This window comes from Astatotilapia calliptera, chromosome 14, assembly GCF_900246225.1.
Source record: "Astatotilapia calliptera chromosome 14, fAstCal1.2, whole genome shotgun sequence".
Taxonomy (NCBI): Eukaryota; Metazoa; Chordata; class Actinopteri; order Cichliformes; family Cichlidae; genus Astatotilapia; species Astatotilapia calliptera.
In genome coordinates, this window is record NC_039315.1 from 21167723 (window position 1) to 21181456 (window position 13734).

General features: G+C 39.0%; 1 protein-coding gene across 4 annotated transcripts in view; it reads right to left on the reverse strand.

Moving 5' to 3' along the window:
* The window catches only part of gria4a (glutamate receptor, ionotropic, AMPA 4a), a 121497-nt gene that overhangs the window by 1361 nt on the left and 106402 nt on the right, over positions 1-13734 (reverse strand). The window contains exons 15-17 of one of the 4 annotated variants that reach the window (XM_026193618.1): positions 11993-12240; positions 6218-6332; positions 4513-4650 (exon numbers count right to left, since the gene is read on the reverse strand). In XM_026193618.1, the coding sequence (XP_026049403.1) occupies positions 4513-4650; positions 6218-6332; positions 11993-12240 (501 nt within the window). Of the gene's footprint in view, positions 1-4402; positions 4651-6217; positions 6333-8178; positions 8294-11992; positions 12241-13734 lie in introns of all 4 variants that reach the window. The other 3 variants (XM_026193617.1, XM_026193621.1, XM_026193620.1) reach the window with 3 other exon arrangements.

The following is a 13734-nucleotide window of genomic DNA, read 5'->3' on the forward strand; positions in this document are numbered from 1 at the left end:
TTGAGGCTGTGGGAGCATTATAAAAGCTGCTAATAAAAGCCTGGAATGTAGGCTTCTTGTTATGTGACATCTTGACCGAGTGTGCTATGTAATGCATGCATCTGCAAGCAGCTTTGCATCCCACCTCCAATCCATCTCCTCCTTTCTTGTTGTGTGCGACTTAATCAGTAATTTGCTGTTGTCCTTAATGCCTGCTTAGATCCATATCAAGGCTCTTGCTTGTGCTCAGCCTTCCTGCAGCTTTCCTATATGCAGATGAAACGGCAGGGAGGAGTGCTCTCCCTGACTTATGCTTTCCACATATGCGTGAGAAAGGGTAGGGAAGTCCCAGAAGAGAGCAATGCTCTCCAAATATAAACCACTGCAAATGGAAATAACATCTTTACATCACAGTGGTGCTGACTGAACTCTAATTTACATTTTACTTGCTAGCACTTCTTCTCTTTTTTGTGAATTGCTGTGCTAAGCGATTACTAGCAAGAGTACATGTGCATTCTTGTGCATGATGCAAACAAAATAAAATAAAACAGGCAATCATACATTGTGGTACTAATGATAAAAAACGCCACAGGAAACCTTTAAGTTTGTTTTTGACACCAAATTAGAGGTTATCTAGAGAACGATGTAAAATGTTTTGATTTGATGTTAGTATTCATTTGTATTTTAGAAAAAAAAAAAGCTCTAATCCTCTTTTTGAATTACGTTAAACAGATGAGGTGTGAAAGCACCCTAAACTGCACATTCAAATCTCATTAAGAGGCTACCACGCTGTGCAAATGCTACTGTAGCATACAGAGGCAGGCAACAATCCACAAACATGTACACTATAGACAAGAAGGGTTTGTGTTTTAGACAACTGCATTTCATAGGTGACCATGCGTTTTTGGGTTCTGGGTTTCAGTAACCTGACAGACTCGGGTGTGGATTTGGAAGGACAGGATTGAAATGGTGAGGACTTTGGAAAGACAGAGGGAAAACGGGAAGGAGTGATTTTTCTTCCAGGGTTTCAAATTCATAGAGAGGGAGTGACTGGCTATACTGCTCAGAGTCGGGTGACACTTCACACAGATGAGCTACTCTGGGATGTTTTGTTTTCTTAAAATTTCTCGCCTGCTAAATCATGTTAGAGGTTTTCAAACTGAGTACACTGAACATCTAGAGGCAATAATCTGTTTAAACGATGCTAGCAAAGAAAAATAGTACATTCTTAATCTTAAACTTCGAATCAGGTGTTCTTGTGTGAACTTTTGTATACTTGAATTACAAGATAACATCTGAAAATAATGTTGTGTATTATTTAATTCCCCTTTCCGTTGTATGGCTTTCTTATTTTAAGGGTTGTGAAGTGTAGAATTAAAGAGAAGACATGGAATTTTTAAATAACCTATGCATTTAATTTCTTTTGTGTGGTACCACTGCTCTTTGAAATATTCTTGTATGACTGATAGCAGACCATAATCATTTGGGGAATTGCTGTTAACATCAGTGTTGTTACTTTTGAGTGTGGTCCAAAATGGTCCGCTGTGAAAGTGGTTTGTCTTTGGTGAATTCTCCATCGTATTCAAAACTGTCAGTTTATGTCAAGAGCCAACATTCAGTGCGCATTTAGCTCTCCTTATTTTTGCATCCTCTGTATCGATTTTGCTACTTTCCTCAAGGTGAACATCAAGTATGACCTCATAATGCCTCTAAATGGTTTCCTACGCACTGAAATGTTCAGTGTTTTCTGTTCACTTTAGTTAATTGCTCCTTTATATAACAATAAACATGAGTCATGTTGCAACCACATCACAGAGTAGCTGTTCCATATGAAGTACTTGCTTCATCAATTATTCGTCTGCATTAAAACTAAGTAAGTAACCGGGCTGTTTTGAAATTGTCAGAGCTGGAAAGCCAAAGTGCCTTTTTTGTCTGTCTGCAGTAAGGATGCACAACTCCAGGTATTGGATGACACAATAGAGACGTAGAGTAGATGATACACAATATCAACTAAAAGCCAGCAGAGATGAGACTGGTAACTTGGAACTTGCTCTTCAATGTGTGCCTTTGTATTGTTTTTGTATAAATTTCTCTATATTTATTCCTGCTGTCTGCTATTTATATTTTTTATATTATATTTTGGTATTGTACAATGACAACAAAGGGCTATTCTATTATAAATTCAAAAGGAATTAACACATTTAATAAAAGGAATGAATTAACAGATCATTTAGACTCATGGTGTTTGCGTATACTTTTTAGCACAAAGGATTTCCATTGTGTTCACCTGTACCTTAGTATACACCCACCAGCCAATTCATAAGGTACACCTTGCTAGCACTGGATTGGATCCAGTTTTGCGTTCAGAGCTGTATTCATTCTTGTGGCATAGATTCAATAACGTGTTGGGAACATTCCTCAGATTGTTTTAATCCTTATTTTCATGATAGCTTTACATGGTTGCTGCACATTTTGTGCGTCTGTTCCAGCACACCCTAAAGTTGCTCTATTGGATTGAAATCTGATGACCGTGGAGGCCATTTGAATACAGTGAACTTATACTCATATTCAAGAAACCAGTTTGATATGATTCAAGCTTTGTGACATGGTGTATTATACTGGTGGAAGCAGCCATCAGAAGTTGGGTACACTCTGCTCAGAAAAAGAGATGGACATGGTCAGAAACTGTACTCAGGCTGGACATGGTGTTTAAATTTCCCAAGGTGTGCCAAAAAATATCCTCCACACCATTACACCACCAGCAGCAACATGAAACTTTGATACAAGGCAGGCTACCATCTAAATGTTTAGGAGAAAATGAGACTCTTCAGATTTGATTCACTGTTGCTTGTTAACTCAAAGCAGTGGGATGATAGTGTGGGACAAGTCCCAGTGGATCAGCAGTTTCTGAAATCACTTTTGAATTTCAGGAGGTGTCTTGGCCATGTCCACCTGCCTACATGCATTCAGTTGCTGTCATGTGATTGGCTGATTGGATTGCGTTAATAATAACTGAAAAGGTATACCTAACAAACAATGTGGTAGTTGGAAAATTTAGCTTTTACGTGCGTCAATATCTGTATTCATCTTTCCACTTGAAATTAAGATAAATGGAAAAATAAAGTTTTTACAGACAAAAGATATATAAATAAATAAATTAATAAATAAAAGCAATTAAAAGCTGCTGTTGGCTTAAAAAAAATCACCTTGCCATTTTATATCTCCCTCAAGAATTTGTACTTCTACTGATTAAGGTAATTTTTCAGGGGGAATGTGGCGCAGCAGCAACTTTGCTGAAGCTTTCAGAAGACCAGACGTGCTCTAAATTAGTTTGAATTGGCTCAACACTAACTGGTCTTAAGAGGGACCAAACACAAATTTCTATCTGCGTTCATGTGCTATTAACAACCCACTCTACCCATTTGTCTGGTATTGCAGTGGTGCTAGAGGGAGTAATGAGATGTCTAGTTATGCTGAAAGAACGGACATCTACAGTTATATAAATATCTTAATAATGCTTTTCATCATAAGATGTCTGTCACATTTTGGGTAAAAATATTTTAAGTCAGACCCAAATCCACAGTAATTGGTGTCCGCACACTAGCTAATTAATTTGTAGCTGGAAGCAGTCACAGATTTTAATGAGGGCTACCAAATTAACAAACTTTTGCTCTCAGGATGGTGAAAAAATGAAAATAGATAATCCCTAAAACCTTGTGAAAGTTTAACCAAGAAAACACATCAGCAGATGAGGATAACGAAGACGTTTTTAGCAGTAATAAACTTGAAACTTTTAAAGAAGGGACTCAAGATGTCACATGTGAAATAAGATAATAAACCAACACCATTAATTACGGTAATTAATATATAAATAATTAATAAATAATATATTCATTAATTTATTCATTCAAAATAAAAAGGTTCTAAAAAATCAAAATGTATTTAATGCTGGAGTTGTGCATCGCGGCTTCAATATGTTATCTGAAAATTACAATGCAGGTGCCTAGTCATTAACCAAGAGCATCACCACCACTGTCATCATCATCATCACCATCATGATCATCTGCAGCCAAAGACGATGGAACCAAATCTGCGGTCACATAATTCTAACCCCAGTCTAGCCCAGGGTGACGTAACCGTGACAAAACGCAAACCAAATTTAAACCCAAAAGTCTAAGAAAATATTCTGCCAATAAATAAATAAATAAATAACCAAAACAGCCAAAATGAAGCAGAAAACATAAAAAAACAAATTAAAAAGTACATTGGTTCCACAATGCTTGACCACATACTTATCACCACATGAAGAACAACACGGTTGCGTGGGGCTGCTGCGACAGCCTCGTCGGTACAAAATCTACAGCACCACCACCATGTTCAACACCACCATTACCCCACCTATACGGGAGCCTCTAAATCCTACCCCTATATCTTGACCCCCTCGGAGCCGTACACGTTGTACCCCTCCCTATAAGTGGCTAGATTCTGGGTGCTGGGGGAGGGGCTGGGGCAGTGGGGGGGGCTAAGGTCCACCTTCATGCGCTTGGCTTCGGCCCGTGACTTGTAGCAGAACTCGACCAGGGCCACCAGCATTGCCAGGCCCAGGCCGCCCACAAGGATGTAGAAGACCCCAGCCACGTTGGACAGGCTCAGAGCCTGGGACGACTTGTCCTGAAGAGATGGGAGGGAGGGAGGATTCAAGGAACATGTGTTTAAAAGATGAAAGGGTAGTAGTAGTAGGACAGGTAGAGGAGAAGTGGTGGGTAGACAGGAAGGAAGAGTAGAGAAGAAGGGGAAAAGTGAGGTGAGACGTTGAGTAGGCTCAAGGTGAGAGCAGTAAAAGGAGAGTGGTGCAATGAGGAAGGTGGAGACAGAATAGGGAATGATCAGAGGGAAAGGGAAAATGAGGGAAAAAGCAGACAAAGAAAAGCAGATACAGTAAGTTAGACACAGAGAAATGGAGAATATACCAGAAAAATTAATATGGTATTATCATAAATGATCACAGTAATACATTCTACTTATATAAACTGACATACTACTCATATAAAACTTTAATCTCTACTGCCACCACATCTGCTACTCCACAAATACTTTATACTACAAATCTATCACTACAGCTACAAAACATTCAACAGTTCTAGAAATGTTACAGTGTGCAAAATAGTGCAGCAAGAGTGAATTATTTGTAGAGCAAGATTTTAATCTGAGCGGGGATTTTACTTTGCTCTATTTTTTGGAAAAGCTCCAGTACTTTAGTTAAAACTTAAAGCAACTCCCATGTCAAATATTTATAGCAGGGCAAAAAAAACCCAAAACTGTTTCGCAACAATTTTTAGGTTTAACTTTGAAAAAATTTGAATATAATTTTGATTAATGTTTTTAACAGGGGAGGTATGCAGTATGAACTCCCTGGTTATTTCCCAGTTGCTTTGTAATTGTAATTCATTGGTAATTTAGATCCATTTATACAAATACTAAAGCGTAATCATAGATATAGAAACATAATTTTGTTGTGTTTTGTTTTTAGCTTAGCTTATAGCTCATTATATTATTTATTAGTGATATAAACTCTATTAATGATAAATGCAACATTCTGTTTTTACCTTATTAAAAATTTATATATATTTGTGTAGCTGGGCTCCTGGCACACTCCAGAACTGATTTTACAGCATGTCAATTTAACCAGTCAAATGAGTGTAGCTGCTGATCATTGCTTTTTATTTTGACTGACTTCTTTCAACAAAAGTTTTGAGGAAATAATAACATATCTAGACATTATGGAAACATTCTTAAATTAATAGAAAACAAGGGAGCTGGTCCCTGATTAAATCTCAAATATAAAATGGAGACAGTAATTGCAACAAGTTAATATTGCTGATGCATAAGGATCAGTGCCATTCTCATGTGGAATGGACTAGCATATGAGATTAAAATAGAAACATGGAAGTGAAGATCGTTGATTTTACATATTTTAATACATTTCAACATAACTGATTTGAAGATGGAATTGCCTCAGATTGCTACAGAGACTGAAGAAGACTGTTGTCTTCATTTGTATTTAAAATGAGGTAAATGTGGTCCACCATCCAAAAAGACTCTTTTAATTTTAATGTGGAGCACATTCAAGAAATATCTAAAGTGCTTAAAATGCTATTTCTAAGACAGTAGTTGCAGTAGTATTCATGATGAGAGTTTCAGGCTAGCGTTCTGCGGGCCACAGCAGCGTGAGACTGACCTTACTTCCAGAGTCCTTGGGTCCACACTCTCCCTTGTCATACCACCATTTGTTTTTCAGTTTGTCTAAGACGCCTGCTTCGCTCAGTTTCAAAACTGCAAGGTTTACTGGGGTTCTTCGCGTGTAAAAATAACATAAATAACATCATAGGTCATGTTATTTTATGTTATTAGAGTATTTCTCATTTGCATTGCACATCTCAGTAACAAAGAAAAACTTTTGCTTAGATTGAGTGACCTAGCATGGATCCCACTGAATACATGTGTGTATGCTCGTTGAGGAGGGGCTGGGGGGAGCGAGGAGCTAAGGCGAGCTACAGACATATGAGTGGGACCCACCTTTGTCACTTCAGGTAACACACCCATGCTGCCCCAGCTCAACCTACAACAATCCAGAGGCAATTACTATTAAACCGGGACTATTGGCATCAGGCTAGCTCTGTGTCACAACTGGGAGAGTGAGAAGTTCGCAAACTTACTTTGCATGCGTCGAAGCAGAAATGATCTTTTCTTTAAACTCTCCCTAATGCATATCATCAGAGAAAACAAATGGGTAGTTCTGTCTGTTGGTTGGTTGACTGTTTTGACCCCATTAGTTGTGAAATTTGGGGTGAGCATCAAAGGGTTAATCCGTTGGCAGTCATCAACAATCAGTCATCATCGAAATACACTAACAGGAAGACTACTGCCAGTCCACCACTTTGGGCTGTGACTAAAATCGATGGACTGCTATGATATTTGGATGAAACTAGGCAATGAAATTCTTGTGTTCCTAAAGATGAATTGAAATAATTCATCACAGAGTCAAAGTTTTATTTATTCAATGTTTTGATTTGTGACAAAATCTAAATATATACACTGCTAATGATGGTTTCAATAATAGTTTATATAGTTGTGCATACTAACAATAATTAATATTAATTACATGACAAATAACAACTAATTAGCATGCATTTAGCGCAAAGCCTGTATCTAATTACAGCCACTAACAAGCATGTAGAATTTATTCCTGTTCAAATGAACTTGATAGACTGCATTTAAAATTTCTCAGTTTTCAAACTGACTAAAGGAATGAAACTTTTGTTAAAGATCTAGCTGAATACTTTTAGAAATTAAAATATTTGACTCTTTATCACACTATAGAACTTTTTTTGCTGAAAAATGTTCCAAATTGCTGAAATCACACATATCCTGTGACTGGTTTTTTTGGTTTTATTAATTATTCATCTCTCCACTTGCCTTTAGTCAAACTGAGCCTCTCAGGGGGTGTCTGCATTTGACTCTAACTAGACTGTTTGTTTTCTCTCTACTCTTCCCAGAGCTGCCACTAGGGGGCAAATATTCCCGTCTTGACAGTAATTGCTCTCTTTATTATTCCAGCTATCCATCAGGGAAACCTCTTTCCATTACTTTGCACTCTGTCCTGTCAGAGGGACATTACCAGTTCAGTGCAAAGCACCTTTAAAATGGTTATCTTCATGAGATGTGCTTGATTTATTTTGGCAGTTACTCAGAATAGGGATATTTTTCCATGCATTATAAAGAAAATGAGCATTTCCCCCCTGATGATTCAAAATGAAAGTAGGATATATTTACATTTTCCAGCAATCGGGTTCTGGGTCTCTACCAGGTCCAGCCAGCTGATTCATTTAAAAAGAAGTTATTTCAGGGGTTTTCATTGTATGTGTATCAACAAGCTTCAAAGTGCATTTGTCATTGTGTCTGAACTTATATATAAAGTCACAGACCGTGGACATCAGTGCAACCATGTGCCCATTTTTGCAACTGCAGGTTGTCTCAAGAGATTTAAGCTATCTCTTCTATCCTCCCTGTACGCTGCGTGACTCTTTGCCAGGGCAGATGCATGTGTTACACTCCCAGGACGGGGGCTGTCGCGAGCCACTCAGCTGGTGAGCAGCCCCTGTCACCTGGAGGTGGGGGGGGCAGACAGAGAGGGCTAACCTTGGAATCCCCTCCCCCGCTGCCACATTCTCCTTTGTCATACCACCACTTGTTTTTCAATTTGTCCAACAGGCCCTGCTCGTTGAGTTTTAGCACGGCCAGGTTGACCGCGTTTCTTTAAGTAAAAAAGGAGGAACAGATAAGATAGTTTGGTCAGAGCAGAGGATGGAGGGACAAACAGACAAGATGGACGGGGGACCGTAGTCAGGAGAAGGAAAGGGAAAAGGAGGATGAGAGGGAGCAGAAATTAGGATGGGCTGAATTCACACATACAGGTGAGTTAGAGGGGGAAAACCGCACCCCGGACAACGCTCTCCCTTACTATCACTCCTTGACTTACTTCTGGAATTTTTTCCAAATTTGTTTTGTGGTTTTACAAAAAAACCCCTCTTGCGTTACTCTTCTGTATCTGGCTGCACTAAAATCAGATGCTACCACAGTGAGTGTCAGATTACTGGTATATAGTGTGTTAACCAGGTCTCTGTAGTGTACTGATGAGGCACTTGCCCCCTCCTGCTGCCCCCCTGTCGTCCTATTGCTCTGTGTGTGCACATTGTGTTTGTGTGGCCTCAGTTTCCTAAGGCCCTGCTTACTCTGTTAAAGGGACTGACCTCTAAACAAAATTCAGGGACACAGGGATAACTATTTGGCATCCGTACAGTGTATGTTTGTCTGTATACCTAGCATGATTTTAATGAAATACAAAATCATTACTTGCCAATACTTCTTTGTAGATGTGCATGCAGTGTGTGGCCTCGAGTGTCTAAAATGTTTATGTTTAAGTAATTTAATTACATGTAAATTTTCCATGCAAAAAAGAACAAAAATTAATTGAATCTGTTTGAATGGCAATTTACTTCATCAATACACAGTTTTTAGCAGGGGTGTCAAACATAAGGGCCAGATTCTGCCCCCCCAATGGCCATACTACGCCAAAGTAACAATACAAAGACATTTCTATATTAGAAATATTTCTTAATGATGATTTATTAATTATGAATTACTCTCCAGTAATTGTAACTGCAGTAGAGTCCGTGTAGCGAGCCACATGAACGTTTTTCTGTAATTTTACACATTTATTTATTTATGCTAACAGATTTCTTTCATTTACTACAGCAGCAATTTTTTATCATGTAGAACAACTGAGACATCAAATTGAAATTAAACTTCTTTTTCTTATTTTAAATGGGATTAAATGTGTAGTTAAACATCTTTACACTGACAGAAAAGGGAGTTTGGACTGTTTATGATGAAAGCGAGACATATGTGCCCCATAATGTAAAATCAGTTTGACATCCTGGATTTATAGCAAACATCCATCCATCCATTTACTTCCACTTATCCTGAAGCCTATCCCAGCTGTCATAGGGCGAGAGGCGGGGCACACCCTGGACAGGTCGCCAGTCTGTCTCAGGGCTACACAGAGACAGACAACCATTCGCACCCACATTCACACCTATGGGCAATTTGGATTAATCAATTAACCTATCGCCACAAACTGCATGTCTTTGGACTGTGGGAGAAAGCCGGAGTACCCAGAGTGAACCCACGCAAACACGGGGAAAACATGCAAACTCCACACAGAAAGACCCCGCCTGTTGGTGGAATTGAACTCAGGACCTTCTTGCTGCGCGGCAACATTATTTGAAAAATCATGCTTCATGTTTACAAGGGCCAAGAGTTATGGTATGACTGTGTCATTTTCTGCTTTCTCTGCCACATCTTTGATTTTTACAGCTGCCCATGAACTCTTTCCTGTCATCCTCTTCTTGTGCGACTGTGCTCTGCTTTTGTTTGTGCGATGCTGATCGGCCATACTAATCTCTGCACAACGGTCACAGCAGTCGCTGCGTACTTGTTTATTTGTCTGGCCCTTTGTCTGTGCACTTGCCTATCTGGAAGCACTATCTCATCTCTGACGGTCTGATGGTACACTGGTGTTAAGAGCTTAGAAACAATATTCGAGAGATTCGAGAAGAGACAGCGTTCTCTGGGGTGATCTAATCTGCCGGCCATGACTAATCTCATCAACATAAGAGGAATGGATGAAAACAGTTCAAAAAGATCTGTAAAGCATGATAATGACAGTCACATATTAAAAGTCACATCAAAAGGAGTCATATAGCAGAAAGTAAACAATACTATTAATGTTCAGCTCAGTCAGCAGAGTATTCATGCTCTTCTTCATCATCATCATCATCATCATCACATCAAATGATTACTGCACCAGGAGGAGAGGCAGGCTCACCCGGCGTGCGCACTCGCAGCCTTGTGCAAGTCTGTTTCTGCAGACTGAGAGCTGCCAGAGACAACCGTGGATAGTCCCAGGTATGTGTTACGGGGGAGCTTCCAAAGGAACCTATCCACTTGCTGTCTGTCACAATTTTCCCTCATAAACGGGAAAACCTTTTTTTTTCTCTTTTAAGAAAATAAGAGCTAAACTACAGGGCGACAGGGGTCTTGAGGAACTTTGCACCATGCACAGGGGAAAGTTATAGGACATGGTGTGAGGCTGATGTGCTGTTTGTGCTTTGCCTTTTATGTGGCAAATCTGAAATGCTGACAGAGATAGATGGAGGAGAGAGGAGTGAGCAAGTGGTCCAGCTTTGCTGAATTTAGTCAATTATTTTTTTCTCTCAGCAGGCACTTGTCACATTGAGAAGACAAAGTTTCTTTACTGCTGTCACAGTCACCTGGAAAATGAATTATCTGCATTGCTGAGGATATCGCAGTGAAACCTATTGAGACTGTTACTGTAAGCTCAAGTTAACAAGCCAGAGAAACAAATGTCTACTGAGGGAAAAACAAGATAAAATGACCAACTTCACTTTGTCATTTGTTTCCTCCATCTTTTGGTTTCTATTTCATGTTGATGCACTTTTTCCTTTTAAAAAACTACTACTAATTTTTCTGTTTGTTGGGCTTTAATTTGAGATTGTTCAATTATCTATTAATTTAACTGGTTTAAAGATTGAAACTGTGTCTTTCTTTTGTTTGTGGATCTGTATTTTTCCTGTATTATATTTACTTTGAATTCCCCCCATTGGACAGGCCCCTCTGCTTCCTGTTCCTCACTTTTTTTCTTTTCCTGGTTGTCTATAAATTCCCCCCGTGGCTCTGGATGGAGTGGCAGCAGTCTGTGGTTCTGCCTCTCCTCGTGGTCATTCTCTGGTAATAAATCTCTCTTTTAATCATTGTCATCATCAGTATCATGGAAGAGTGAGATGATAGCAGACAAATGAACAGAGTTACCTGGAAGGTGGCCCTGTGGAGAAAAGGTGGTTGAAAATAGCAACAAAAAAGAAAGGAAGGACACAAGCACAAAGCGACGTATGGATGACAGCGACACAGGACAAAGACAGTGGAGGTGACATGCTTTGATTTAACAGATGGCAGAAGTGAGAGCAAAGAGTCGAACAGAATTACAAACAATACAAAAAGGAAGGCAGAAAGTGGGGGGAAAAAGAAATTAAGGTATTAACAAAAGAAACCATGACTAAACAAATGATTTGCACGTTTAACACATTTATCGAAGTCACTGCTGCTCGGTAAAAACATATAACTGCCATAAATCCATAAACTGTGTTAAATCAATAACATTTACTGTTAATTTGGGACTTTACGCTTGCGAGAATCAATCAATATCCACTTCGGTCAATTTTTACAATTCTTTGGTTGAGAAATTTTCACCAGACAGCAGTGAGAGGTTGATTTAGGTCAAGTATTAAAGGCACAGCAGGGTAGGTGGAATATCGCAGCAATAGTCCAGTATCAGCGTCGTTACTGTTTCCTATTGTTACACTATTCCACCCACCTTAACTGTGAGCCTTTCGGTGTTGCAATGCCGTATCCTTTGGAGTCCAGGTTGCCTCCGACTTTCATGGTATCACAAGGCTTTCGCTGCTCCGTGTATTCGTTCATGGTGGACTCGAGAAGGAAGGCGTACTTCCCCTTGGACTTTCGGACCCTTGCCACGCCTTCTGCTGTGGTTTTGGTGAAGACAGTTGGCTCAGCGGATTTCATATATGACCACATCTTCTCGTATACAGCTATTTTGGATCTCTAGCATGGAAGAGGAGCAAAGGGGAGAAAGGAAAAGGTTAACAGGGAATTAATGGGTATAAATTCACAGTTATAGGAGCAAATTTTCCCTAAAATGATGTGGAAGCCAGCTGTCAAGGAAGCTACGTTGTAGATGTTCACTGTATATATTTCAGCCGTTTAATAAAAATAAATGAGTCCCACTAACAAATACTGCCTGTTTGTTGCTAAGTTATTGATGTTCTCCAAAAGATATTAAACATTAAACACTCAAACTTGCCAAACACATTGCTCTTAAACTTGATTTGGGAAGGTTAACAAAAATGAAAACAAAATTCCATTTTTGTGACCTATTTCAAATGGATTTATGCTTAAGGAATGACTAGAAATTAATTGGTTTTCAGTTACAAGAAAAATAGAACAATGCCTGCCAGTCTTTTTCTTTTATAAATATTACTTTGAACAGTGTGCGGACACTATCTAATTAATTATTCAAATCGACATGCTGACCTTAGTGCTGACTTTACTGATGCAAAAAGGAAGCTGTTAATCCATGTTAACAATCCATGTTTCCACTGGATTTGATTTGTTGCTACAGCTTCATATGATGTGAAGCTGACTTTTCCTCTTTTGGTCCCTGAGTAAAATGATGCTGTTGATGGTGTGCTGTGTCTTCAATGTTTATCTCCTGGTGTATAATCACATTTACTGCATAACCACATTTAAATTATGACGTAGATGCTAACAAGTCAAGCATCAGTCTTACTTTTTACTGGAATACTTGTACACTAAGCTGGTGTGTGGTTATGAATTTAGGACTGAGTACAGTACAAAAGTCTTCAGCCACCACTTATTTCTTTATATTTTGCCTTGAACAAACCAGACGTTTTTGGACTTTGGCTGCTTTTTCACTCATTTTCAGTCCACTCTTTGTACCTGGCTATTTTCAGAGGAATGTTGTGTTTTTTAAAACCACTTACTGTGGTTGAATCATTCAAGCATACAGAATATGCCGAACCTAATGGGTGAACCAGTGTTGTAGCTACAAATATAACAAAATGTATCTTTAGGCACTTTGTTACTATTAGCTTAGCCTATTAAAAAATGATAATTATTTGCAATTTCTTTACTTGAAACTTGAATCTATGAAAAATTCCAAAATAACTCAGTTTTTCAAGCATATAAACTGTGCTTTTGTACCAATATGGTGATACCCAAAGAGCCAAAAATCTAGCACATCTCCACATGTTATACAGTGTTTCCTTAAAGACACATAATGGAAATGACAGAGACAGAAGTGGCAGGCCTAAAAAACTACAAGACAAACCAGGGACAAAAAGCAGGGGTATGTCACATCACTGAAAAAAGACTGAATATCAGTTGCGACAGGTCATATGGGGTGGTGAATCCAAATTGAAATTTTTGGGTTCAATCAATTTGAAGACAGAGGAGGTCAGGCGAGAGCTACAACAGTGAGTGTCTACAGCCATCTGTAAAACATTTCAGACAGTGGTG